General features: G+C 53.7%; 10 protein-coding genes and 1 non-coding gene across 11 annotated transcripts; 4 read left to right on the plus strand and 7 right to left on the minus strand.

Moving 5' to 3' along the window:
- Positions 1–441: 441 nt before the first annotated feature.
- J4E86_009582 (uncharacterized protein) lies at positions 442–1,215 on the plus strand (the record flags this gene model as incomplete). Its single annotated transcript, XM_051450087.1, has 1 exon — positions 442–1,215. One exon carries the CDS (start codon positions 442–444, stop codon positions 1,213–1,215), a length of 774 nt encoding a protein of 257 aa, XP_051298932.1.
- Positions 1,216–1,517: 302 nt separating this feature from the next.
- On the minus strand, positions 1,518–3,284 carry J4E86_009583 (uncharacterized protein; the record flags this gene model as incomplete). Its single annotated transcript, XM_051450088.1, has 1 exon — positions 1,518–3,284. The coding sequence occupies one exon, from the start codon at positions 3,282–3,284 to the stop codon at positions 1,518–1,520; it is 1,767 nt and encodes a 588-aa protein (XP_051298933.1).
- A 1,216-nt stretch (positions 3,285–4,500) lies between these two features.
- On the plus strand, positions 4,501–4,621 carry J4E86_009584. Its single transcript has one exon. It is a non-coding gene; the product is annotated as a tRNA-Thr (tRNA).
- Positions 4,622–5,401: 780 nt separating this feature from the next.
- On the minus strand, positions 5,402–6,771 carry J4E86_009585 (uncharacterized protein; the record flags this gene model as incomplete). Its single annotated transcript, XM_051450089.1, has 2 exons — positions 5,402–6,490; positions 6,607–6,771. The coding sequence occupies 2 exons, from the start codon at positions 6,769–6,771 to the stop codon at positions 5,402–5,404; spliced, it is 1,254 nt and encodes a 417-aa protein (XP_051298934.1).
- A 585-nt stretch (positions 6,772–7,356) lies between these two features.
- Positions 7,357–10,107, plus strand: J4E86_009586 (uncharacterized protein; the record flags this gene model as incomplete). The annotated part of the gene is made up of 6 exons (XM_051450090.1): positions 7,357–7,559; positions 7,701–7,894; positions 7,961–8,239; positions 8,289–8,725; positions 8,830–9,300; positions 9,526–10,107. 6 exons carry the CDS (start codon positions 7,357–7,359, stop codon positions 10,105–10,107), a joined length of 2,166 nt encoding a protein of 721 aa, XP_051298935.1.
- Positions 10,108–11,846: 1,739 nt separating this feature from the next.
- Positions 11,847–12,215, plus strand: J4E86_009587 (uncharacterized protein; the record flags this gene model as incomplete). Its single annotated transcript, XM_051450091.1, has 2 exons — positions 11,847–12,092; positions 12,144–12,215. The coding sequence occupies 2 exons, from the start codon at positions 11,847–11,849 to the stop codon at positions 12,213–12,215; spliced, it is 318 nt and encodes a 105-aa protein (XP_051298936.1).
- A 634-nt stretch (positions 12,216–12,849) lies between these two features.
- J4E86_009588 (uncharacterized protein) lies at positions 12,850–14,678 on the minus strand (the record flags this gene model as incomplete). The annotated part of the gene is made up of 2 exons (XM_051450092.1): positions 12,850–13,776; positions 13,830–14,678. The coding sequence occupies 2 exons, from the start codon at positions 14,676–14,678 to the stop codon at positions 12,850–12,852; spliced, it is 1,776 nt and encodes a 591-aa protein (XP_051298937.1).
- Positions 14,679–18,131: 3,453 nt separating this feature from the next.
- Positions 18,132–18,881, minus strand: J4E86_009589 (uncharacterized protein; the record flags this gene model as incomplete). The annotated part of the gene is made up of 1 exon (XM_051450093.1): positions 18,132–18,881. The coding sequence occupies one exon, from the start codon at positions 18,879–18,881 to the stop codon at positions 18,132–18,134; it is 750 nt and encodes a 249-aa protein (XP_051298938.1).
- A 1,451-nt stretch (positions 18,882–20,332) lies between these two features.
- Positions 20,333–21,682, minus strand: J4E86_009590 (uncharacterized protein; the record flags this gene model as incomplete). The annotated part of the gene is made up of 1 exon (XM_051450094.1): positions 20,333–21,682. One exon carries the CDS (start codon positions 21,680–21,682, stop codon positions 20,333–20,335), a length of 1,350 nt encoding a protein of 449 aa, XP_051298939.1.
- A 431-nt stretch (positions 21,683–22,113) lies between these two features.
- J4E86_009591 (uncharacterized protein) lies at positions 22,114–24,334 on the minus strand (the record flags this gene model as incomplete). The annotated part of the gene is made up of 4 exons (XM_051450095.1): positions 22,114–22,158; positions 22,208–22,337; positions 22,385–23,727; positions 23,783–24,334. The coding sequence occupies 4 exons, from the start codon at positions 24,332–24,334 to the stop codon at positions 22,114–22,116; spliced, it is 2,070 nt and encodes a 689-aa protein (XP_051298940.1).
- Positions 24,335–24,756: 422 nt separating this feature from the next.
- Positions 24,757–26,584, minus strand: J4E86_009592 (uncharacterized protein; the record flags this gene model as incomplete). Its single annotated transcript, XM_051450096.1, has 4 exons — positions 24,757–25,099; positions 25,149–25,576; positions 25,630–26,256; positions 26,309–26,584. The coding sequence occupies 4 exons, from the start codon at positions 26,582–26,584 to the stop codon at positions 24,757–24,759; spliced, it is 1,674 nt and encodes a 557-aa protein (XP_051298941.1).
- Positions 26,585–27,061: the final 477 nt, after the last annotated feature.

Here is a 27,061-nt window from a genome sequence, read left to right on the forward strand (position 1 = left end):
TAGCGCGGGTTCCGAGTCTCGCCTTCAGCCCAAGTCTCTAGATGCCAGATGGGCTACGATCCACTGTTTCTCCTAAGCTCGCAAGAATACTCGCATCAGGAAATGGGCAACAATGCGCCACAGCCTGCGCCATAAACTACGTACGAAGAAGCAATGGTAGACATTCACATGCAAGACGGCCCAAGAGGCGCTTCGTGAAGGTTCCCGCCAGCTGTGGGCATCTAGACGCCACTAGCACCGCCCCGCGTACGTCATCGGCCATGCGTGTTGCTAGGCTGCGCCCTCCTTGAACTGGCAGGTTGCTGCATACCCCTCTTGCTACAAATAGACCCTTTCGCCAACACACCCTATCCACTGCATCACTCAAAGACTCACAACACCCCTCAACCACTATACCACTACATTCAAACTCCTCTCAAAACCCCTCACACACACATCAACATGGCTGCCACCGTCAACGTCGAGAACATCTCCACAAAGACCAGCGAGGATGAGATCAAGAGCTTCTTCTCCTTCTGCGGAAAGATCCAGTCGCTCAGCGTAAAGCCCTCAGGCGACGACACCCAGTCTGCCTCGGTCACCTTTGAGAAGGCTGCCGCCGCAAAGACCGCCCTCCTCCTCGACAACACACAGCTCGGCCACAACTCGGTCCAGGTCACGTCCGCTAAGAGCATCGACGAGATTGCCGGCGAGAAGTCTGCGTCCGCCGACGACGCCAAGGACGGCGACCACCACATCGAGCAAGAGCAGAAGCCCCGCGCACGCATCATCGCTGAGTACCTCGCCCACGGCTATGCCATCTCCGACACGGCCATCGAGAAGGCCCTCGCGGCGGACAAGCAGAACGGCTACAGCACCAAGTTCATGAACGTCCTCAACAACTTCGACCAGAAGACCCAGGCTACACAGAAGGCGCAGGTCGTCGACCAGAAGTTGGGCATAACAAACAAGGGCTACGCTGCCTTCAACATGATGACCAGCTACTTCGACAAGGCTGCTTCCACCCCCACCGGACAGAAGCTCCGTGCTTTCTACGAGCAGGGAAACAAGACCGTCATGGACGTCCATAACGAGGCTAGGCATTTGGCCGACCTTAAGAAGCAGAAGCCTGCCAGCGAGGGCGGCGTCGCTACTGAGAGCAGCGAGAAGCCCGCCGAGGGTAGCAACGAGAAGAGCGGCGAGTCCTACGCCGCCGCCGCTGCCCCCACGTCCTAGATACGAACACCTTAAGTGCTCACGGCGGAGGACTGGAACGGCATTTCTTTCGATTCAACGATTCCCACTTGGTTTACAGTCTGTATGAATACTTGCGCATGATACCGATGACGGCACGAGCACGGAGTTTGGAATAAGATGGTTCAGCAACCTACGAAAACACAATTCTATCTAGTAACCATTGATCTTGGACCCTGTATTATCGCGTAGTGATGGTGCTCTATTACGATCTTTTCTCGAAAAACGATATAAACAAGCATGCAGAAAACAAAAAGACCAAAGCCAGTGTTCCTCCTATCCCTCTAATATCCCCACTCTCCACTATCCAACAAGCTCTGGCTAGCCACAAAGCTGAACCCTCCAAACGGATTGCTAGAAGCCTGGCTCTCAAACATCAAGTCGTCAAACTTCTTCGTCAGAACAGGACTCAGCGGCAGGTCGGTGAAGTCCTGGGCAAAGTTCTCTGCCAACTCCGGATCTGTAATGAGTGGCTGGATCGGCGGCTCCAACTCCCTCGCTTCCAACTTCTTCCAGTCGATCTTGCGGAAAAACCTATGTTTCTTGATATTAGGCAAATCCTTGGCCATGTTGAAACCTAGCCGCTTCTTGGGGTCTTTGCGGAGGAGGCGAGTGAGAAGGTCCTTGGCGTCGGCGCTGAGGTAGTAGGGCAGTGCGAGTTTCTGCTTTACAATCTTTTCCTGGATCTTGGCGTTGTTGTTACCGGTGAATGGAGGAGCGCCAGTGAGAAGATCGAAGCCGAGTGCGCCCAAGGACCACCAGTCGACTGCCGCGCCGTACTCGTGACCTTGAACCACTTCCGGAGCCATGTATTCTACGGTACCGAGGATGGAGCGGCAGGGGCTGTCTTCATCAAGACTGACTTTGCTGAGGCCAAAGTCGGTAAGGAGCAGGTGGCCCTCGGAGTCTAGGAGGCAGTTCTCGGGCTTTAGGTCGCGGTAGATGACGCCGACTGTGCGGTGAAGGTGGTCGAGCGCAAGCACCATTTCAGCCATGTAGAAAGCGGCCACGTCCTCGGAGAACATGCGCTCAGCTGCGAGGTGGTGGAACAGCTCGCCGCCTTGAGCATACTCCAGAATGAGGTACAGCTTCTCCTGGTCCTGGAAGGCATAGTAGAAGTTGACGATGAAGGGGTGTCGGTTCACGCTCTCCAGGACGTTTCTCTCCGTCTTGGTCTGTTCGATGAGCTTCTTATGCACGGTGATGGAAGCCTTCTTGAACTGCTTTTGCGCGAACAGGCGGCCTGTCGCGCGCTGCCTGACCAGCAAGACGGTGCCGTAGCTGCCCTTGCCCAAACACATCAACGGTTCAAAGTCCTCGGCTGTCATCTTGCGCGCCATCCCGCTGTTCAACATGGTCGAAGTCTTGGAGAGCGTGTCGATGCTGAAATCTTCTGCGTTGAGGTCGATCTCGTAGCTCTCCATCTCCGTACGGTCACTGTCACTTTCGCGGCCAGACATGCTAGTGTTGCTCGACAACTGCGATGTGACCCTGCTCATAGCGACACCCTTTCCCGGGGAATCCTTCATGGGTGAATCGCTCCTTGGGCCTAGGTTCAGCGCCTCCAGCTGGGCTTTGAGGTTGCTGATGCCTCCTGCAGTGGATTGGGGTCTAAGCGCTGGGCTGCTGGTGACGCTGGGAAGTCCAGAGCGCACAGGTCCGAAGCGCGGTGTAGTGGCCAGAGAGTAGTCCGACTCCTCCCCACCAGACGTGACTGGAGTGTGAAAGCCCCGGGTGACGCTTGTAGCTTGTAGTCCTGCTTTCAGACCCTTCTTTTTCTTCTTCTTGTTCTTCTGGGCCTTCTTGAACACGGCGTCGAAATCCAATTTGTCTGGTCCCTGCTGCTTGCCCTCGGGGCCGGGCTGCACTGCGCGCTGTGGCATAGGGCTGACGATGTTGATCGGCGGGGTTCCTACGTGGAGGGGCGCTTTGGGCGGGCTCATTTCCATGAGTCCCGAAGCGAACATGTCGTCTTCGGGCAGGGCAGGCTCAAGGTTTCGCGGCGCGTTGGCCGGAAGTTGGGCATCGTTCTGGTCAAATGCGAAAACCATGGTAACGGTAGTGAGGGGTAATGCGATAAAGAGTTGTCACTCTCCAAGCTGCGCCCGTATTCTGGTCAAGTCAGCATTTGCACACGCTTTGGAGAGGAGTTCGCGCACATCCAACGCCTGTCTTGGGCAAACCAATATTACAGTCCGCCGCGAGGGTTCACGGCGGAACTCCTACCCCTAGCCGGACCAGCGATGCGAAGGAGGCGTCCGTCTTGTTCAGGCCTGAGCTCAGTGCGGTGTAGGGGAAGAAAGAGCCAACTGCGGTAAGCTGAGCGGTGGGTAGGAAAGCGGTCGCGGCGAAGGAAGCAGAGCCCATAGATGGTTGTAGTGGAATATTGGGAATGGTAATGGTCGGAGCCAGGATTCGGGGCCTGGCAGTAAATCTGTCTAGTGGAAGTGTCGCGGTGTTGGGAGAAGTCGTGTTTGAAGGGGTTTTGGCAGAAAGGAACGCGATCAGCGGGAGAGGCTCAATCGCCAGCTTCTTAATTTGGTGCCTTGGCGGGCTCGCGGTGGCATGTGAATGAGCTTGCGCTTAACTGGTCATCCGCCCCAGATCCACCTCCACACAAACTCGGAGATCCACCCCGTGCTTTCATTTACATCATATTTGCATGTCTTGCTAATGTCATGCGCTTGCGTCGCTGATGCGATCGTGTTGATGTCGTTCGCTGCCACGCGCGCTGGCAGTGAAACTGCGATCGCGTCTCATTCGACAAAGACAGCGCGACGCTGATCCAACGCGACTCTCTTCGCGAACGAGTCTACGTGGCAAGGGTATCTATTCGCTGCTGTGAAGTAACTCCGACTATGATCATCGCGAAATGAAGCTACCAGCAGTAGCCCTGAGTGAGAGCTAGCGTGTTCCTCCTTTGTCAAACGTGCCTATAGAACAACAAAGCGCGACGCTTGACGGATAGGGGGCGCCACGAGACGTACACGACCTTGAACTGCTATATCTCGCGCCCATCGCCCTGCTCAGTAGAAAGACTTATTCGCGCCCCTCAGGTGTTGCCTCTTTCTGAAATATGTGACTTCCCCACCCGAAGCTAAGCGAGTGCGGCTGCTGTGGGTTTGATGTTCCGACGGCCGACACAAAGAAAGAGCGCAAGTGCTCCCACTACTACTGCGTTTATTCCAGCCCGTTCTGTCCTGAATAGAAAGAGCGCAGAAGAAAACGCCTTACATATACTCCTCAATTTCAAAAATTTCCATCGTCGCCTTCCTAGCTCAGTGGTAGAGCGCGTCACTAGTAACGCTAGACTCGATTCGAGTCGAGCTAGTCCCGATTAGGACGTCACGTGATGACGAGGTCGTCAGTTCAATTCTGGCGGAAGGCATTCTTCTTTTTTGCCGAAAATGAACCCTTTTTTCTGCTAGAATCCATGCGAAGAGCGCGTAGAAGCAGTCACAATCTTTTTTTAGATGGTGCTGCGAGAAGAAGACCGCTGTTTTGGCGGGTTGGAACAGAATATTGCAGTTGGTAGGTAGAACGGCTGCACGAGCGCCTGCCATCTGGACCCTGGTTAATCTATTCCCGAAACACACCTTCAGGAAGCTTGCTGATAACATAGACGTTGACCTCGGCATGCCCTGCGCCCTGTTGGGGTGACTTGTACATCCATTGTCCTTGTTGTCATCTGATACAAGGCTCTAGGTGTCGCTTCTGTCGTCGACACTGTCATGGGGTTGTGTGGCTCTTCGCTAATAAGTTTTGTAGTGATTGTCTGAGTACTACAGGATAGCGACTGTACCAGAGTTCGCGACAGCCCTGCCCCGCAGCCCACACGCAGCCATGCGTTCTTGATCGCACAAGTCGTCCATGCCTCCGTCCGTACAACCTACATTCAGCATAACAAACAGGATATCGGGACGCATGCGCGTGATCAAGGACGACACCCCCATGCAAAACTACAAGTTCTTCTCCTCCTTCCGGCCCTTCAACACCCAGTTTAAAATCTGAGCGCCTCAACACTACCACACGGAGAGCCTTGTGCAGCAGCACAGCCTTACACATCTATTTCACAACGCAAACGAAACCCAGAATACTAGAAGCATGCAGGTATTACTAAATTAACAGTGTTCTCGAAGACGCGTACGCTTGAAGAGCGCCCGGTTCACTACTCCCTTGGCGATAGCAGGTTAACCCTCTGTTCCTCCTCCTCGTCTTCCTCTCCGTCTTCCTCCTCGTATTGCGCCTCCTCGTGGTCCTCCTCCTCATCGCCCATCTCATAGTCAGGAGTCTTGGTAGACAGAGGCTTGCCCTTGAGTAGACCGACATTCTTCCTTGCCCCTACCAACACGCTCTTTGCCGACGCCAGCGACCCTCCTCGTCCGACCGGCCAGCTTGCCAAGATTTCTCTGTAGGCAGCGAGCAAGACAGCTCTCGCCGCCCTCTTCTTGCCGAGCTCGGGGTTCTTCGTAATGTACTTTCTCCCAAATACTCTGAGTGTTACCCTCTCATCCTTGTCAAAGCCCACCGGGTACAACAACGAGTCGGAAGGTGGCGGGGGGGATTTCGAACTCCATGCGTCGAGAGCGCGATTGACCTCGTTTGAGAGGACGTCTAGCTCAGCTGAGACTGCAGCCTCTTGGTGGCTCGCGCTGGTGTCCCCCGACTCTTCTGCGTCCTCTTGGCTCTCGACAAGCGTGAAGTGTAGACCGGCGAGGAAGGATCCAAGGTAGGCCGGGGCAGTGATCGGGTGCTTGCGGAGTACAACAGCTAACCGACCGAAATTATCGAGATGGCTGTGTGTCGGAATGATGGAGTCCCGAGCCGTGATGAGGATGGAGATGGGCTCAACCAACGGAGAAATTCTGGTCGTCAAGTCTTCGCTGTCCTGCTTCTGCACCGCGACAGCACTCAGCGGAGACCCCAGGGCGTTGAGACAGGCCAGTATGGGTGTTGACACCTGCACTGCATCTGTCACAAACAGACGCGAGAGCATACCTGGCATCGTGCCCTGGGTATCGTCAATGGTCTTGTCGCCAACCTCTTCGCTCTCTCCCGTTCGCGTGGCACGCTTCACGCGCTTTGTAGCCGTTCGCTGTGGTGCTTCGGTATCATCGCTGGTCTTGTCGCCGATCTCTTCGCCCCTTCCTGCTTGCTTTGCACGCTTCACGCGCTTTGGTGCCGCTGACTGTGGCGCCGCTGCTGAGCGCTTCGCTGAGGGTGTTGTAGGAGTGTTCGTTGCAGGCAACTCGGCGGACTGCAAGGAAGGTCAGTTAGCGGACGAGGAGTAGATGCAGCGATGCAAGATCATACTCTTCTGAGATACTCGCAGTACCGACTCCTTAGATCGGGTACGTTTCTAGTGAGTCGTACTTGGTCCTTGGACCTGGGGATGGTGGCGTTCAGTTCAACGAGGAATTGCTTCATGTTGCCCTTCGTCCCCAGAGCATTGAAGGCTTCCAGCTTCTCCTCGAAATCATCGCTGCTGCTTTCGAGCGCCTCGTCCTGCGCCAGTGTCTGAACGGGATGTTTAGACATTGGAGTAGGACGGGAAGGCGCGGAATATGCGAAGTAAGATCTGATATAGTGCTTTGCGGGAACGTAACGCGGCGAAAGACAAAAAACAGAGAATCAAAGCCCGTGATAAAGATAGAATTATGGAGGCGCCGAAATGAGGTTTAAGATGCCGGCCTGTACACGCGCAGCGTGTGGAAGGATTAGCAGGCGCGTAGCAGCAGGAGAAGGAGAAGAGAAGTGAAAGGGAAGACGCGGAGCAGACGAAGAAGACACGCGAGCGATACGGAAGATTGGCAGAAGAAGCGAATGGGGAGAAGATGCCGCGAGGTGAGGTAGGATGCAGTGCCTCGCACCTTCCCAACCCACGCGACAAGCAAACCTCACCTACACAAACACTGCACTCACCATTCTCCACCGCTAGTCCTCCGTAGCCTTCATCCTCGTTTTCTCGGCGTTTGACTGTACCTTCCCATCGACAGCACCTGCGACCCCGAGCCTATACATCGAATACTTCTACCTCCCCGCTTGCCACTGCCGACTCACTGTCTGCCGACCGACTACAACGCGATGCCATTGATTACCCCACCCCAGCCCCCTTCAGCTAGGATGGCCGCGCGATTGGCTGCACTGAGCGATGACCAGAAAGAGAATCTCAAAGCCACATCGGCGCGATCCCGCTTCTGTGACCATCAATCACCTGGTACAATTGCGCGTCGAAAGCAAGCCCGCAGCAATTACTCTCAGTACTGCCAAACGATCTACGAGATTAACGACGAGGAAACGATGTACAGAAGCGAGACCCTCATTGGGTACGTCTGTGGCTTCCTCGAATGCACGGCGATGGTGTCGGAGGGTAGACTCTCTGACAAAGTCGAGGCAAGTCACATCCAAATCCCACACCAGATAGAGGCTAACACCTCCCAGGCGAGGTCCCTTTGGCAGCTAAAAAGTGCACTCCAATTTTGGATCGATACGTATACGCACAACTTCCGATCCATCGAGACCGACTACCACTCCCGTGTGTCGGGACACATCCATATGGTCGCCGTCGAACAAGGACTATTGACAAGAAGCCGAGAGCGAAATGAACTCGGCGAGCTCGAGCTGGGTCTGATGTATGCCAGGGTCATGACACTCCAAGAGAGTGTGCTGCAAACGAAGTAGCACTATATCGCATGGGTGGTAGCATACATCACCGCCGCCCGTCCAGGCTCGATTACGGTCGGCAAGGGCTACCAGCAGGGTGCTCCCCGCGGCGGCGCTATGAGCGACAGCATACCCACGCGCACTGAGGCTCATACACCCCAGTGGTCCGACGTAAAGTTCGAGAGGTTCGAACAAAACTACTCTTGCCTGGTAACGTTTCGCTTCAACAAAGGACACCAGGACCCGCACCGACAGAGCAGCCGGGACGGCTCCAGAGAGTTCTTTTTTGCCCCCAAACAAGAGCGCCTCCACTTAGACATCAGTGCCCTCCTGTTTGCGGAAGGTAAGTCGTGGACGTTCGAGAATCAGGTTCATACACTGACCTTCCATAGCGTATACTCGCGGCCTGTTCGTTCACCCGCTAGACGTTCTGCTGACCAACGACGCTATTCGTTTCCCTGTAACCAGAGGAGAAGTCGCCAGGCAGGCAGTCTTCGTCGCGGCTAATACGAAGGGCCAACTCATACCAGATCAAGAAATGCGACAAGTCGCCCTAAACAAACACCTACAGGACTTCAGCCTCGCCGTCGGGATCCTTTGTTACTTTTCTATGTATTCGTTCCGACGACAGGCGGCGCAGGAAGCGAAGAGCGAGTATTCAAGCGAGGACGCAATGGCGCTACTCGGCCACCGCGCGAGCAACCCAGATACTCTCCGCCATTACGACAAGCATGGCTTCGACCGAAGGGACATGACTTCATTCAGGCTGGGTGGCGTGCAACTCGAAGATGCATCCATACGTAAATTCTTCTCGCCCTCCAATCGACTCGTAAGCACTTTCTCTTTCCAGTATAATTTGCCCACTCAAGAGAGCCCTCTCACGCACACAACTGTTGTATGTTCGCTAATCTCGCCGAACTGCAATGGATCAAGGACGCATCGTCCGGAGTACCAGGCAGATCTCTAAAGCAAGAGGTCCACGCACGCGTACGCCAGATGATCATCTTAGACCCTGAGTACAAGAAATTCGAGGCCGACCTACACGGCATCCTAAGCCAAATCCACCACAAGCTGCAAGAGTGCAACCTCATCTTGCCCGAAGAAGTATACAGCATCGAGAGCCGCAACATCGGCAAGTGCGAAAAGATGATGGGGGGTATCGAGGAGGCCGCGATCATGGAACTCAGGGGAAAGTTGGACGAACGTATCGTTCTGCGGAAATTTGCCCGTGTGGCTGTCACTCAGCGCACCAAGGAAGCCCTTCGCAAGAGCATCGAGAGCACATCGGCGGAGAGAGGAAGGATGGGGCAGTATGTGAACGAGATGGACATTAAAGGAGCAGAAGATGACGAATACGTGGAAATCGTCATCGAGCTCGTCGGCTGGCAATGCACGGATCAGTCTGTACGAGCAGCTCATTTAAGAAAAGCGCCGAATAGGTCTGCAGACTACATCAAGACAAAGACTTGCAAAGTAGGTGACCTAATCTCAACGTAGGCTCCAGGGTGTTCAGCTTTTCTTAGGTTGGCGTGCGAGGGAGGGCCGTGTAGAGATGGGACGGGGGTGTCAACCTGCGCTTCCTATCAGCATGTGCTGAGAATGTAAGACGACTATACTTACGGGGGGAAGAGCCGATCTACCTGGGGCCATTTCTTGACGCCTCGGGTTCGATCCGAAGAGGTGATCGTCCGGCTGAGTGGTCCACGCAGATCCATAGTCGAAAAGTTCATCTGCGTCACCAAGCACGACACAAAAACCATCGCCACTATGCTCGTAGACCGCATGAGCAAACTGAATGTCATCCGCTCAGTAGGCTTCCCCCGCTACGTTCATCGAGCAATACCAGATTCATCGCGACATCCTGCTGCATCACTTCCAAACCTTCCGATGGAACTCCTCCTTTGGTTTATCGACAATAATGGTGTATCCTCTTGCGACATCCGGTCTCTCCGCCTTACTTGCAAGGAGGTGAAACTGAAATGCCGTAACAGGTTCTATGACACCATCGAAAAGTCTACTGTATTCTTGCAGCTAGACGCTGGGTTTCCTGCTCGCGCACTGGCGTTGGCAAAGTACCAGGAGTGGAGTGACAACATCACGTCCGTCCACCTCGAGGTCCCACGAAACAAGTTCTTCTACGCATCAGAACAGGCGTATTGGAATGGAGGATGGGACATGAACACCACAAAGGACAATTTCGCCGATATGTGACTGAAACTATGACTGGTTTGTCCATAGATCGCTCTACACGTGCAGACCCACTTCAATACAGCTGAACATAAGAGGGTCAAGGGCGCATAGCTGTATCGTGGGGCTCTAGTAGAGCGATGTTGCCACTCGTCTCAGTTGAAGGACTGTATTCTCTGGATGCTGAGATCTCTGCATTTCCGAGATCATCTCTATCCGACCGCGTTAGGCAGATGCTGACTAGAAGAAAGGTGTGTGCTTTCGTATTCTCGCATGCGATCTGCTTACTTATTTGTGGACCGAGCGCTTGAAGTCAGCTTCTTACACCTTGTTGACTAGGGTACAGAGTCTAATGAACTATAGCATGTGCGCGACGAGCCGAACACGTGGGGCTGCTCATTCTGCGAGTACCACGTTAACCTAGGGAAAACCTGAACAGGTCTGGAGCCTACATCGACGTTAGGCCACCTACTTTGTAGGTTTTCTTCTTAATGTAGCCTCTAGGGTGTTCCGTTTTTCCCTTGTATGAGGTGGTACAGTAGTTCTGACTCCTCAAAGACTAGGTAGAGACTGCCCGCTCTTCCACATGCTGAGGTGACATCGGGACTTGCCATTCTCCACTAATGGTTCAGATAGATCTACACGCCTCTTCCCTTACGTGCTCACCAAGATCTAGGCCGAGAATAAGATAATGTAGCCTGGCACCTTGGTTCAAGACATGCAACGTGAATGTCGATCGAAGAAAGGATTTACCTTCCACTCTACTAATAGAAAGCTACCAACAGCGAAGTCGCATTCTATACGAGCACTCTGCAGAAATAACGCGACGATGTAGTCTGTCTTGATGGGATCGGCATTCGAATTAGAGTCACGGCAGAGGCTGAAGGCGCTGCGGGTACCTACCTAGGTAGGTGCTGGCTGCATGAAAGTGCTGGCTGCATGAGAGCCAAGATAACTAAGCAGCCCATCTTCTTTTGACCGCCTGGTGCTGGCAAATGGCTTCAATCAGTGGTCAGCCAGCATGTGCGGTCAACCTTACTGCGGCCGCTTTCGGTAGCAAATTCCCCAGCCACAACCGTTTCGGGGTAAGTAGCGCCTCCCCCGCAGGCCGATGTAAGACATACGATGTGCTGGAGAAGAAGTTAGTAAGTGTCTGACCGGGCCAGCCCTAGTAATATAGCCATATTAACTGTCGTGTAACCTAGGACGATCTTCACTACATTGATCCCGCCAAGGTCCTTGAAATCATCACGACGACGAATCATCATAGTAGTTCTATTCTGCGGATACCATATGCCGGTTACTGCATGCACATAGTCATCGCCCAGAACACTGTCTTTGTGTCTCGACGCCCGAACACCTCCAAGCCTTATGCGATCAGCTTACCACTACCGTCATTGCCAGTCGACAAACACCGTGTGCACCTCATGAATGTCAGTCAAGCTCTGCGGTGAGTAGTCGCAGAACGCTGAGTGGGCAGAATGACGGCCAGTTATGTGGTAATAGCCTCAGGAAGGCTCTCAACCCCGAGACAGTAACCCAGTTCGGGACAGTGATAACTTTGTGTGCGTTCGAGAGGACTGGGAGAGTTGACCGGTAGATGTCAGCGGTGATAGAGAGAGAAAGAGGACCATGTGAGGACAAGAAAGTATAAAGGATGGCCAGAAGTCGACCTGAAAGAACTCACCAAGCTTCAACATCACAACATCATTACCTTCACTACATTACCAGCCTTTCGCTCAACACCTCCTCAAACCATCAACATGCGTTTCTCCACCATCACTATCGCCGCCCTTGCTGGCCTCGCTGCCGCCGCTCCCAACGAGATCGCCAAGCGCGAGAGCCAACAGATGACCAGTGCCATTCAGTTCGCTGCCCAGCAAGCCGACTGCAGCATCTTCGACTGCGCTGCTGTTATCGGTGCCGCTTTCTGCATTGCAGCAGGTGTTGCAACCGGACCCGCTGGCGTTGCCGCAGTCGTCGCCTGTGTTTCCGGTGGTGCTCCTTCGGTATTTCCTCCCATTGTCTTTCCATTTCCCACTCCCACTGACTTGACTCAGCTCTGCGGCTGCGCTGGGTGCGTCGATGCTCTCGGTGACTTCTTGACTGAGAACGGCCTTTGCCCCGAGTAAACGATGATAGCTGACATTCTGATGCCCATTTCGGGTTGGGGAATGGACGAAAATGGAGTGTTCGGAGGGACATGGTCCATCAACATTAGACCTGCAGTGTCTGGTGTAGACTGGGATGACGGCTCTCACGAGCGACTTGCATGTATCTCCTTGGTGGTAGTTTAAACACACTCGCTCCTCAATGAAATCGCTGGCCAGCTCAAATATTCTCAGTGCCTTCGGTGCAGAAACCAGTGATGTGGCAGTAAGCCGACATTATTACACATCTTGCGATAAGCTCGTCTTGAATGGCCGAATGAGGGACTCCATGAAAGATGCTGAATGTTTAATGTGTATTGATCATTTTTGTGCTTTTTCATGCTTCGATAATGCGAATCTCTACATCTACCCCTCGTCCCCAGCCTACTCGCAACACCTGATATACAGGTTCGTGCAGTGGTTTTGATCTCATAAAGTACAAAAGCTGCATTGTATGAGAACACGGTTATGGACGTGGAATCGCTCCTTTTTTGACCTCGTCATGTCATTGATAGGCTTGACGCCGCCCTATGTTGATACAAATGTACAGATCGTGCCCTCATGTGGGCGCATTACTTCTAACGGAACAGAAAGGGAAAGTCACCAGTTGGTTAACTTAGTTGCAGGTACCGAAAGTACCCTGGCAGCCAGCACCGCAGTGACCGGTGGTGCTTCCACACCAACCGTACTGGGAGCAGCAGTTTCCGAAAGAAGAGCCAGAGCATGTGAAGCCAGAGGTTCCAGCGCAGGATCCGTCAGTAGATGCCTTCTTGGTGGGCGCAGCGGCGGCCTTGGTGGTTGTGGTAGCGGCCTGCTTAGTGGCGGATGCTCCAGTGCCAGTGCAGGTACCGAAGGCGGAGTTGCAGCCAGTGGAGCAGTGGTCAGTAGTGCTTCCGCACCAGCCGTACTGGGAGCAGCAGTTACCGAAGGATGAGCCAGCGCAGGTGAAACCAGAAGTACCGCCGCATGAGCCGTCAGTGGAGACCTTGCCAGCGGCAGAAGCGACGGGGGCCTTGGAGGTAGTAGCCTTGGTAGGCGTGGCAGCCTTAGTGGTGGTGGTGGTAGGGGCAACACCATTGCTGCCGCAGTTACCGAAGCCAGATTGGCAGCCAGTTCCGCAGTAGGCCGAAGTGGTACCGCAGTAACCGGCAGCGCTGCAGCAGTTACCGAAGGTAGATCCCAAGCAGGTGTATCCCTTGGTACCACCGCAAGTAGCATCAGGGGTAACCTGCTTGGTTCCAGTGGCAGCGGGAGCACCGGCAGAAGTGGCGGGGTTGGGCGCGTTGCCAGAGCCGGCACCACCAGCAGTGCGGTACCAGTTCTCCTTGGGGTCACCAAGGCAGTCACCAACAGTAACGGCCTTGTATCCGAGCTGAGTGAGGGTGGAGAGCATGTACTCGGTCAGGTTCATGGCAGTCTGCTCATGGATATCGTGACCAATCTCGAGCCACTGGTTGCTGGCGGCGGGACCGCTGGTGACGTTGCCCAGGAAAACATCCTTGGAGTATTGGATGAGGGTGGTGCTGTCGTGTTCGTAATCATCCTGTTCCTAGTGTCAGCAATTGAACCCTTTCAAGAGATCAAGGAAGTGCATACGGTATCAAGGTTGAAGTATGTGACGTGGTAACCGAGGTCAGCCATGTCCTTCTCGCATCCTGACTCAGCAGTGCAGCTGGAGTACGGGGGACGCATGTAGGTGGGGATCTTGCCGACGATGTTGCGAAGAGCCATCTCGTTCTTGATCATCTGGTTGTAACGGTCCTGCTGGGAGACGGCGCTCAGGTCCAAGTGGGTCCAGGTGTGAGAAGCAAGCTGGTGGCCCTCAGAGTCCATGCGCTTAAGAACACTGCTGAACTCGGGAGTGATGTCAATCTGTCCCTTGTTGATGTTGTTTCCAGTGATGAAGAAAGTAGCCTTGGCGTTGTAGGAAGCCATGACATCGAGAATATGGCTGGTGAAGACCTTTTGTGGGCCGTCGTCGTAGGTGATGGCTACCGTGCCGGGCGTGGTGCAGCCGTAGATACCAGCGCCACCGTACTCGACATTGCCGACCTTAGTACGGGCGATGGAAGAGGTGTTGGTACCTCCTGGGGTGGCGTTCTCAGGGCAGCCAGAGCCGTGCTCGTAATCGCATCCAGGAGAGTAGCAGTAGTCGTCTTCTGTGCCACAGTAGCCAGCACCTGAGCAGCACTGACCGGCGGGACAGTTGCCGACACCCGCACCACACTGGCGGTCGTCCTGACGGGCCACGACCTTGTTCTTGACCTGAGTCTTGGGTTGCAGAAGCTCGTTAACTCCGGTGAATCGAGCTCCAGTGCGAGAAAGTAGGTCGCGGGCCCGGAGGTCCCTCGGGTTCAAGCCAATGATGTTGGGCAGACCGGCGCCATGGGCGTTGACGAGAGGAGTGATAGCTGCAACGGCAGCGAGAGCCGCGGAGTAGTGCATGTTGTAAGAATGTGGTCGGTTCGAATTACGGAATTAAAGTTGTTCTGATAGTCGGATTAAGAGATGAGCGAGTGGATAGTGGTGGTCAATAACGACGACACACTGAAGGACCTTGGACCGGAACGAAAGACGGATCACAAGAAGGTAAGATTAGGACTTCGAACAGAAGGTACCAAGAAAAGTCATCACGGCATGCGGGTAGAATCATCTTATGAAGGGTAAGAATGATCGACGGTTAGCCAGCAATCCCCGTAAAGGCCTGGTGCTAAGGTTGACTCGCGTTACGACTAGCGCTCTCGACTCTTGCCTGCAGATGCCGGTCAGCGTAGAAAAGAAAGCTTGGTGTGCCGCGAGCCCCTGGCACTGGCAGATTCAAGCTCTCGACCCGCGGCGCCGGCTTCGCTTCGGGCGGACATGATGCGCGATTGGGAGCTTTCCTCATGGGTTGTTGGTGGCACGCGCTCCTTTGCCATGCAGGAACCGCATTGCTGTCACGTCGTGGAGCGAAAATAGAACGTGATTGTTGATCCGAGCCGTTTGAAACGTGTTTTGCTATCAGTGCCATCCGAAATGTTATTCCTGAACGCCTCTGACGTGACGGCTGTCGACCGGTAATTGCTCGAAACATCGAGTGATTCAAGCAGCCGTTCTCCACTCTCGTCTGTCACTACGCAGTCGCTTGGCGCATATCGTTTTCGCGCGGTCGCTGTTCAACATGTTGCGATGATGTTGCTGTGAGACGCTAGAAAATTATCACCTAGCTATTGAAGGACCCCGCGGGCGAGGCGATGTGACGTCTTCCATAATCAGCGTCAGACGGTCTGACGGTGCCGCACTCAGTAGACGGCCCTTCAGCCATGGCGTTGAGCCACGAAAGCATCGACCTGCACTGGCGCATTGGCAACAGTTGCCGAGCACGCCCAACCGACGGTTACATCTCTTGGAGAGAGCTTGTTCGGATTAAGAGATCCACCCCGCATCACCAACAAGCCATCGTGTAAATAGTCGTTTGAGTCCGGGTCTCTGTCGCACAGCCATGCAATTGCATGAAGATTCGTCCGCGAAAGGTAGCATGATGCGCAATTCCGCTGCAGTGGAGGATGTCTCTTCTGGCCCTTCTGGCCCAGGCACCCGCACTTCCGAGGAAAATTGGAGTCAAGTGGGCTCCCGATTGCCCAAGATGAGCCAATCACGTGCGCCGTCAAGCGAGGCCCATCTAATCGCTCCCACCCTCAGCACTATACAGCATGCTTGCTTCCGCCAACACACGTCTCGATTTATCGATACTCATCACGAACCACTACCGCTTACCGGCGCAGAGATTTCATGCCACATGATGGTGGCGTGCAGCACGCAACCACTGTTGCAAGCCGCGCAGGATACAGAAACTCTTGCGACGATGCAATTGGATTCAAGGGGCACGGGAAGACCTCGTATCCCTCTTCGTTTTCATGCAGCTAACCACTCGCACGTCTGATTCAGGCAGCAACTCCAAAACCTCCACTCCACCATGGCATGCAGAAATGGAGCTGTATATGCCTCGGGAATATCGCAAGGAATAAAGACCGAGTCTATTTTAATATATTGCTTTTCTGTTATGAGACAAGCTTTTGCTGAGATGACTAGGTTCTTCAGCCTCGTCCCGATCGCTTGACTCGACGAAACGAGATTGCGATAGACAAACCCTTCTCGTGCGGAGGAGTAAGCAACAGCACGACCGATCCTTAGCAAATCTTAGGCCTACTGCATTCAACGGCTGCGATGATCGTTTGTGGCCAGTACTGCGACAGCATGACAGGTAGACTACCGGTCGCGAATCGAAAACTTCCACTTCCCGACGCCGCGCGAGCTGGGATCTCAAGAATCACTTTCGACCCTTGTTCGACTCAGACAATCACTGTACTCCACCTCGGAGCTAGTAATCTACCCTGCCAAAATGGCAACAATCGGATAGCACGGTTAACTATCCGAACAGTCAATATCGACTGCCGTTTTGTATACTTTTTCTCCTCTTACGCCCGATCAAGCATCCTCAAGGGGCGATTGAGCCAAGCAAACTATGTGGAGAAGCAAGGCGTCCACCACCCGTATCGCTTCTCTTGCTAAGCAAGAACAAGCACCCGCTCCATCCCATGGCACTTGGCGCATGCCGTAGTTCCGCAAGTACTCGTATTGCAGGATGAGCATGACGGCTGCAGCTTTGGAAAGCCAACCTACATGACGCCTCAGGGGTCAGAGTCCTGCTGAGCATCTGGCGTGCTAGGAGACACCTTCCTTTTCTCTCCACTAACATAGATGCTTTCTTCCGCCAGCGCCTCCTTCTGTCGTACGATGTGGAAACTACTAGGCGATAGGTAGAACCAAACATTGCTCTATGCCCATAAGCAAGCATCGGTTACCTGCGCGAACGGCATACTTGGACGTCGCACAGAGGGTTGGCACCCCGCTGCTGATCAGTCGCAGATCCTCGACGACGGGTACCTGCACGAAAAAGCGATGATCAGTATTCCAAATGTAGATCATTGTAACGTCCAGCCGAGATCGAGATGCGATGAGGAAGAAGAGAGCGGAAATCGTTTACCTGTATCCACTATGGCTGTTTGACCGACTTTTGCGCCTCCAAACAAAATTCCATGGCGACCATCTCGCTTTAGGGCGCACACCAGGCCAATCGTGTCAGGAAGGCCTGACGAAGAGTACGCCAAATGGATGCTCACAAACTACACGTCTTTGTTCCAGTCATACATATCCTCATGCGCAAAATGCATCATGGACTGATACAAGCGAGTTCGATAGCTTCTCTACACCTCGAATTCTAGGCCATGAAGCCACTGAGACGGGAGAAAGATCTGGTTATCAGAACCTCTACTTTTCCGAACCTTTCCACACCCCACAATACCAATAGTTCGGTTTGATCAGGCGAACGAGCCAACTCTACGCAGAAGCATTGGCCAACAATCTATCGGATGGTCTATGGCATACTAGGTACCCATACAAGTCGTCCCTCGCACAACGATACCTCATGCCGGCTAGGTAGATGGCCAACAGCCGAGTTTCACCAGGAGAACCAGCAGAGTCGAAAATGAGATCATTCATGATTCATCACACACGTGAAATATCGATTCGTCGTATCCCCTAGATCATGACATACAAAGCTCTCTTAACATATCCATTTATTCCCCATCATCTCCCAGTCACAACCCCATTCCTCCCCGCAATCCCATTGTTCACCGCCACAGCAAACGCAGCAATATCGGAGTTCGTTGGCAGTCCTTGCTTTGGCTTATCGAACGGGAAAACAACACTCTTATCCCTTACCCCCAGACTATCTACGAACAGCACGTTTGGGAAGCTTTGCGGCGTGAAAGCATTCCACGTCTCGCTTATCAGGTCGTCGAAAGCGGAGGCCGCCATATTCCTGAGGGCATATTAGTGTCTGGGAAACCATTTGTGTTAAGTCGGGATAGGAAAGAGGGAAACAAACATGATGGCTTTATCAAAGATCAACACATCCTCCGGCTGTTGTGTCAACGTCCATGAGAAAATATGGAACAAGTCTTTCCTCTGACTTTGCTCCGCGACGATATTCCGGTTCTGCTTCAGCTTCGCCAGCTGATCGCTCTTCATAGCGGCGAGATTGTTGCTGTTGCTGTATTCGTCGTAGAAAGGAAAGTTGCGGCCCGAGTAGAATCCTTGGTTTGCAAAGTCGCCTAGTGTCACATCATCCGGTATCTGCGCGATGATGACAACGGATGCGCGGTCTGTAATGAAGTCACCCAGACGGCGCGTGGAGAGATCGGTGGCGCCGGGGTTGCTGACGGTGTAGCGGTTGTTGATGCGCTTTAGTGTTGTGAAGAGATCGTTCCATTGCGTTTGCGTGAGGTCTTTGTACTGGTTGTCTGTGTCGAGAGTGTGGCTGAGATTTATGATGATGAGTTCCTGGTATTTTGCAGTGAAGTCGTTGATCTGTTGTATGATGTCTGTAAGGGACTGCCCGTTCCCACCGAGCCAGATGTCGCCGACTTGGCCGTAGTGACCAGCCACCCACTCGCCTCTCGAGAGCACAGGGCGGAGGTCAAAGTACCGTGATCCAGCTTCGAGTTGTTGGTAAAAGTCCAGATATTGGGTCTGAGTATTGGCAAAATGTGCGCCGATAGTGCCAGGTTTGAATGTGCCCATACCAGCGTCGTGGGAGCCTGGCATGCAGATGTGTTTTAGCGTTCTGTTGGCCAGCGAGCCCATGTTTTGTTGCATCCAATCTGCGTAGCTGCCGCTGTTTGACCACCAGTTTCCTGCTTCATCAGTGGACATGATCCAGTTTACAGCCGCGTTATGCCGGAACCCTAAGTCGAGTTTTGATCCTTTCGAACTTTGCTTTGTCGACATATCATCCAGAGATATGGTGAGTGCATAGTCCGAAGGCTTCCGTCCGAGTACCGTGAACCTATCCGATGTTCCGTCGATGTTGTAATATGCCTCGCCTGCATCGTCACGGGTGTTTCCTCTCGTCCCAAACTCGACGTATACTCTTGATGCCTGGCCTTCACGTGGTCAGCGGAGGTATTCCTTTTAATCAAGGATATACACACCAGAGTTGATAGTTGGCCATTTCCATGTATCCATTTGATATGAATGTTGGCCATTCAAGGTCCAATTGAACGGCGAACCATTGACCAGTGTCAAGTCTCCACCTATCAAGCATAACATGTTTAGCGCTTTTCGTCCCTCTGCACAGTCGACTTGGTAGTGACTTACCCCAACCCATGATTGACAACTCTTCTGAATCTTCTTTGCTCCTTGAAAAATTGTAACGAGCTGACTGCAGCCGTTGCTGTTGCACGCGCTCTTCAACCGCAGCGTAACCCGTAAAGTCGTCTTTGGGTCCAGTCGCTCGCACAACATCCCGGGCAAGCAATATACTTAACCCCCATCCTCCCCATGACCTATAAAACGGAAGCATAGCGCCTAGAAGCCCCAGGCCCTGTCCTGTCTACTAACGGTACTCTACTGGGTCGGCCCTCCCGTCATTACAGGCCTCGTGCCGCTGTCAGCCACTCGATGGTAGCTAGTGGATGTCAAAACAGGCACTGTATCCTCGTAGGGCTGTCTATATCGCTGTAAGCGGGTATTTGCTTCATCAAATGGGAAGAGCGGCGAATTGGTGGTGTTGTTGCTGCCACTTTCCTGATTGGGCCAGCTTTGTTGTTTCACCTTTGTACCCACCCGCCAACAAGATCGCGATGGCCACGAGAAGACGGTTACAAGGCACCAACTCCGCTTGACAGCATCCAATGCGATGCGCGAAAACCACCAAGGCGAGGTGACATGTGGTGCAGCGTGGCTTCGACAGGTTGTTGGGGTTTCGGTTGCCCTGGTCGCGCATGGCAGCGCCGATACTTGCTCCAAGCGTCTGTTCCACGGCACTATCAACGGCAAGGCGCTTGAGATAGTGCGAAAACCTCGCCCAAAGTCATGCGCACACACAAGAGAGGAAGCTGGAAAGTCAGAAAGACAAGAACAGTATGGAATGGTGGAGAGCAAGAAGTGGCGATGATCCATAGGTTTGCCACGTGCTAGACAGCCAGGCATTGTTGGTCGCAGACGCGTGTCGGCCAAGTTCTTCATTTATATCCATGAGAGTACAACGTGACGGACTACCTGTCAACAGTAATCATCCAACCGTCGTTTAGTACACTGCCATTCGCATCGACTCCACCCCAGACTACACACGTCGCTCCGTCGACTTCGGTACCCTTGGCGATACCGAAATGCCCCCTCGCTCCGAGGCCTCGCTTTGGCTTTCCTGGGATCTCTTTTTCCTCTTCGCCTTTTGTGTCTACGTATCGATATATCGCCTCAGCCCATTGTGACTCATGCGTATCTCTCTTCATACCCGCGCGTATGTTATCTTTGGTCGCTGCGGCCGTGGCGCGCTCGGGTGCGAGCTGCAGTGCCCATATGTCGTCGAGGTAATCTCCGTTCTCAGTCTCTCCACCGACAGCTAGCAAGTAGTGTCGCCCTTGACCTGTGGTGACGCCCACGAGTCCTGCATTTGCGCGCGCCTGCGGTGCTGTAGCGGTGCTACCTTCGGTGTGCTTCACTTCTTCCCAGCCCCACCCACTAGTGACAGGTGTAGTCCCGCGCTCTGCGTGTGTCCACACATGTGATGCGTCCACGTACTCGGTCGCACCTGACGCAAATGTCTCGATGCCCTTTCCACCAAACCGATAGAGGCGACTGCCAACGAGCGCGAGGCTTGCACCTTCCCGTGGCTGGCCTGACGGGGAAGGTATGTTGGTCCACGTTCGTGTCTTGACGTCGAACGCAAGTGCATCGTTGGCAAGATTGCTGCTCGAACATTCGCGCCCTCCAACCACGAAGATGGTTCCGTATGAGTTTGCTTCTGGCGGCTCGGGAACGTGTTTCGCAGGATCGGCGGGGGCTTGCGGTGCCTTCTCAACGTACGTCGTCGTCTTGGGGCCTGGGAGGTCTGAGCTCGCCGAAGCGTGGCCAGTTCGCTGGCCGGGAAACAGCGTGCCCTCAGCTGGATCAAGATAGGTCCAGGTGTTTGATATCGTATCGTAAACCCAGACCCGCCCCTTCTCATCTGTTACACCATCTCCTTCGCCACCAAACATGTAGATGCTATCCCCAATGACCGCAGCCGTGTGTCCCCTTCTCGAGTTCGGTACATCGTCCAGGCCATTTGCCGCGCGGGCTGAGTATTTGGTGTAGTCGGCGTCGAGAACACCGCTCGACGGCAAGATGACAACGTGCATGTCATTGTCTGCGAGGTTGCCAGCTTCCGTCTCTCCACCAAAGATGTATGCGCGGCCTTTGACTACCGAAACCGTGTGATGCGAGCGAGGGAGCGGGACGGAGGATATGCGCGTGAGGTTTGCCTTGATCGGCAATGTCGGATGAGTTATGCCCTTGACGAGAGCTACACCGGCCTCCAGGAGGTTCTCGGCTGCGTAGAGCACACCGGCTGCTCCGGCTTCCATCGTTGCTCAGGAGAGAGCTATATTCGGGTGAATGGGGGTTGCGGGGTTCGAATGAGCAATTTGAGAAGCGGATATGTCAGAAGTTCAACTAATACGAGGGAAAAGTGTAGTGTGATTGAGAGGAGGGATGTTGTATTGCGTTGTAGCTGTGAAGCTTAACATGAGGGTGACGTCATCACGCGAGACCCTTGTCGCCCTTACGCGTACCCTTCACGGCAAGCCAAACAAAAAAGAAAGCTGCCTACAGATTCAGAGCATCCGCCGTGTCTGCACATTATAGATCAATACCTTCAAACGAAGATGCACTGTACCGTTACTTCACAGTTCCAAGCACAGCCTGCGTCCTCCATACCAGCCAGTCACAACCGCTAACACACGCGTGGAAGTATTAACAACGAATCCCACGTAATAGACAACCGCCCGTCTTCCTATTATACATTGGGTGATAGTTGATCGGATTTGACGTATCGCTCGACCTAAGATATTGTTAGTGATGCAGCGCAACACATGTGTCATGTTGCATACTGTATCAATGGAGGCCTGCAAGAAGCTGCGCGCCTCAAGACCAACCCAAACCTTGAGCATCGAAAAGTCGCCTCCACGAATCATCGACGAGCCACTTTGTGCACCAAGTTGTCGCAGTATTGGTAGAGCACTGGTTACGTTAGCAGATGGCTAGATGCATGTTGTAATATCACTTACCCGGCGAAGAGATCCAAGTTAGGGTTCAAGCTCCTTCCGATACCTTCCAAGAGGAGGATGCTAAGAACGACATTGACAAAGTCGCCTTCGAGGCGAACATGATGTGTTCGTACCATGGAAAGAACCTCGTTGAGAATGTCTCCAATCTTGATGTTGCCGAGAGCAAAAGTACGGCTCTTGACTCCGAGCACCAGATGTTGCATGCGCAAAGCAAAAACTTCCCCGTCAAGTACTGCGTCTGGTTGTCTGCACCTCTCAACCATGAGATGACCTGCTTTGTAACCATCAAACTCGGCGACAGCCTTGAAGAGATCAAGGAAGTTGGCGCGGTTCTTCGCATTGAGCTCCGTTACAAGACCTGTGTCGATGAAAATGAGCTGTGGTCGATACCCCTCGTTGTCAATCTCCTGCAACTTCGCTTTCCACTGCTTCGGGTTCTTCTTGTGTGGTCGCAGACGCTCGAGTACCTCTTCAGTAACATCAAGCGACTCTTTGGGGCCGGTCGTCCGGTCCTCCTTCTTGGCGAATATTGAGACGTCCAACTGCTCAGGCTTGTAGAAACGGACCATGATATTTCCCGGGTGTAGGTCGGCATGGATGAAATTGTCGATGAGGAGCATGGTGAGGAACGCATCTAATCCTTCGTCTGCAATGTCCTTTTGGAACACTCCGCCTCCATTTTGTAGAAAGTCTTCCATGGGGATGCCTTGGGCGAACTCCTCGATAAGGACATTGCGCGTGGTGTAGTCAGTGTAAGGGTACGGGAACCAGGCTGTCGTCCGGTCCTTGAAGTTACGTCGGAAGAGCGTGAGATTTGCGGCTTCGATGCGCAGATCCAGTTGCAGCCTCATCATCTCGCCAAATTGTTCCACTTCGTCGGGAAATGACAGCCACTCCATCGTGGGTATAGCGTTGATGACAGCCGCGAAGAAGCCCATGATGCGCAAGTCTCTCCGGACGATCTTCTCAATGTTGGGGTGCAGAACCTTGATGGCAACATGGCTAGATGGTACCCTCGAGGGTGAGCTCTTGAGCGTCACATCGACATTCTTCTTGATCCGCCGCGCCAAATTGAGTTCCTCTCGGTCGATGCTGTTGTCCTCTAGAGTTGCAAGATGCGGCTTCAGTTTCGCCTTGTACACCTGTGCTATGGCGCCAACACCCAATGGCTTCTCGTCGAACTCCTCGAAGATGTCGTCAAAGCTCTGTCCGTCGAAAGCCGCCTCGATCGTTCGCTTCGTGACTTGTAATGTGTGCGCCGGGGCGTTGGAGTGGAGGGTCGACATGATTGAACACATCTCGGTTGGAAAGACATCTGTTCGGGAGGCAGCCCATTGTCCGAGCTATCATAGAGTCAGTCTACTTGATCTCCTCTGAGTCTAACGTGACGGCACATACCTTGATGAAGGCTGCACCGGCCCTCTCCATAGACCCGACCAGAAAGCCATACCACCATAGTGTGCCACTCCGCTCGTTGTCTCTATCCGGCTGTCGTGAACCCAGCCATATCGCAGGTATTGTCACGATGACCGGCACGAAGATGATGACGAGGTGGAGGAAGCGGAACCCGGTGGCTATGGGCTCGATTATGTAGTCCTCAATGAAGAAATATATGCCTCGCCTATACTTTGTAGAGTGCCTCAGCGCATGGGGCACCTGCTCGTCGAGCTCCTTCCGCGACGCCTCCAGCATGGCCTCCTCATGCGTCTTCTCTCCATGGCCGGATTTGTCATTGGCGACGTCGACGAAGGCAAGTGGACTGAGTATCGCGCCGCCCGCAGCTCCGGCAGCTGCACCGGACCATAGTATCGTTCGACCTTTGAAGTTTGGAGTCGCAAATTGACGGCGGAAGCGGGAGGCGGCGGTGGATGGACGTGTGAAGGCGCGGGTTGCTAGTTTGGGCAGGCCTAGGCGACAGCATTGGCGACCAAAAAGGAACGCCGTCCTCATGGTACCGGGTGGTGGGCAGATGCGCGTGCGGCTTCCATAAGGCAGGTAGCAATGCGCTGCTTGACCTGGCGCCCGTCGTGACGTCGGTCGGCGTAAATTCCATGTGACGCCGATCAGGCCATTTGCTGCCTGCGGTCTCTTCCGCGGCCACCCAGGCCATGCTGCCCCTCTCCTCCCACCACGCCCGTCACATCGCATATCCCCCACGCCCGAGCCATGCGGACCATAACCCAAGTTTGGCTCCTTTCCTGCACGTGCAGTTCCGAGCAGTGCAAGACATGTCGCACTAGTTGAGGCTACTTCTTGCCTTTCACTGCAGTACCTGACGCACACGACGAAAACGGGACAGTTATGGAAAGCAGATGATTGATATACAATTAATTACAGCAGGCAAAACAGCCCCTTCCTTCGTCAGTGGATATCTACGCAGTAATAAAGCCCTCGAAGCCCTTGTCCAGTGCACTTCGCGTCATTTCGCTGTACAGTGGGAACCCGCCTGCGAAGTTCAACTGCTCTCGAAGTTTGCCCGGCACGTTGTCACCCATGTACCATGACTTGGTCTGCGGGAACAGTGTCTTGTCCGAGAGCTCGGTGATCTTCTCCCGCCACTCCTTCTCTGCTTCGTGTGTGGCATCACAGTAGTTGATGCCTTGCTCTCGAAGCTTGACCATGGCATCGACGATCCAGTCTCCCTGAACCTCAACGCACGTGGGTCCGTTGGAAAACGCCGTCGGTCCCTGAGCACCGTAGAGGAAGAAGCAGTTGCTACAGTCCAGTCAGTATCTGCAGTAGTTGGATGCACTTGAGAACTTACGGGAAACCGCTCAGGCTCATACCCAGGTACGAGTAGGTGCCGTTCTTCCACTTTTCTGACAGCTCAACACCATCGACATCCTTCAGTCCCATGTTCTTCATACCACCTGTCACTGAATCGAAGCCGGTTGCAAGGGCGATGACGTCGAACTCGTGTAGAGTACCGTCAGCCAGCACAATACCCTTTTCAGTAACCTCCTTGATCGGGTTCTTGTTCACGTCGATGACCTTGTTCTCGGGCTTATCGAGCATCTCGTAGTAGTTCTGCTCCAGACTCGGTCGCTTGGTACCAAAGGCATGCGGTGGCTCTAGAGGCGCAAGAATCTCACGCTTCTCAGGATCCGTTATCCGGGCTCGCGTCTTCTTTGCCCAGAAGTTGTAGGCTTCGCGGTTGGCTTTGTTGTCGAATAACAGATCCTTGTAGTTTGCCTGCGATCACAGTAAGTGTCTGCTGATGTAGGGGCTTCACATCTATCGCTTACCAGCCAGAACTCGAAACCACCGTTCTCCCACATCTTCTCGTAGAACGCCTCGCGCTCCTCGGGTGAGTCATCGAAGGTGTTCTTCTCGATGTAGTCGTACTGGAAGCCAGCGAACGTTGTCAGTCTTTTCTTGAAGATTTCCTGGTATTCGCCCTGCTTCCGTCTGTCCTGCTCCTCCTTTGTGAGAGCTTTCTGTTGCATCGGAAGGCAAAGGTTGGGCGTGCGAACAAATTGGGTTATACTGGCGGCCGTCTTCGATGTCTCCTGGGCGATCTGAACACCTGTCGATCCTGTGCCAATGACGGCAACACGTTTGCCCTTGACGTCTACTCCAGATGCTGGCCAGAATGAGCTGTGGTGGATCTCGCCCTCGAACTTGTCCATTCCTGGCCAGTCGGGGAAATGACGCTTCGCCGCGAAGCCCAGAGCCAAAAGGAAATACTTGCAGCGCGCTGTCCGGCCATCTTCGGTCTTCACGACCCATTTCGAGGAGGGTTTGTCGAACTGAGCCTCGACAACTCTGGTGTTGAACGCGCAATCTTTCTTGATATCCAGCTTTCGCTCGACGTGGTCGAAATACTGTTGGAGCTCTTCCGTACCGGGGTATCTGCAGGACCAATTCCAGTCCTATCCGCCAATGTTAGTCTTCGTATGGCGATACGACAAGATTGTTACATACCTTCCAGATCTCAGGCATACTGTATTCGTAGATGGGGACCTGGGAATCGACCCGAGCTCCGGGATAGCAGTTCCAGTGCCAGATACCACCAATGTTGGAACCAGCCTCCATAATCTTGCACTTGAAGCCCTGCTGGCGGAGTTTGTGCATCAGGTAGACGCCGCCGAAACCGGCGCCTACAATCAGAACATCGGTCTCGAGCTCTTTTGCATAGTTCTCGTTATTCGGATCCGCCGCTTCGTTCGTCGCACCGATGTCTGTCCGAAAGTGGACCATTGTGGGAGGAGTGATTCTGGAATGAAGAGGAGGCTGTGAGACTGAAAAGTTACTGTCGATCCTTTGGATAGACACATCATGGGCGATACACTCTCTATATATACGTCAACGCACGACATACCCCTCCTGGGCGGATCCTGCATGACGGCCACGCTATTCGCGATCCTGCCACCGTCTCACGCCCGATAACCAGGGCGAATTGCGTTTCGCCTGTGGACGCTGCCACACTCCAGTAACGTTTCGAGACCATGTCGATCTCCTCTAGTATCCCATCCGACCGGACGCCCTAAGGGAATCAACGGAGATGTCGCGTGTGAAGGCCTGGTACTAGATGTGTCTGAATGCGGAAAGACTCCGCGGCAACGCCACGCACAGGCGATCGATACGATTGCTCTCCGAATGTCTAGTTTGCGGGGTAGATACAGCTACCCCGGTACCCCGCATAACACCGTTCTGTCAAGGCGAACATGATGCCGA

This window comes from Alternaria arbusti, assembly GCF_024043155.1.
Source record: "Alternaria arbusti strain BMP 1465 chromosome Unknown scaffold_17, whole genome shotgun sequence".
Lineage (NCBI taxonomy): Eukaryota > Fungi > Ascomycota > Dothideomycetes > Pleosporales > Pleosporaceae > Alternaria > Alternaria arbusti.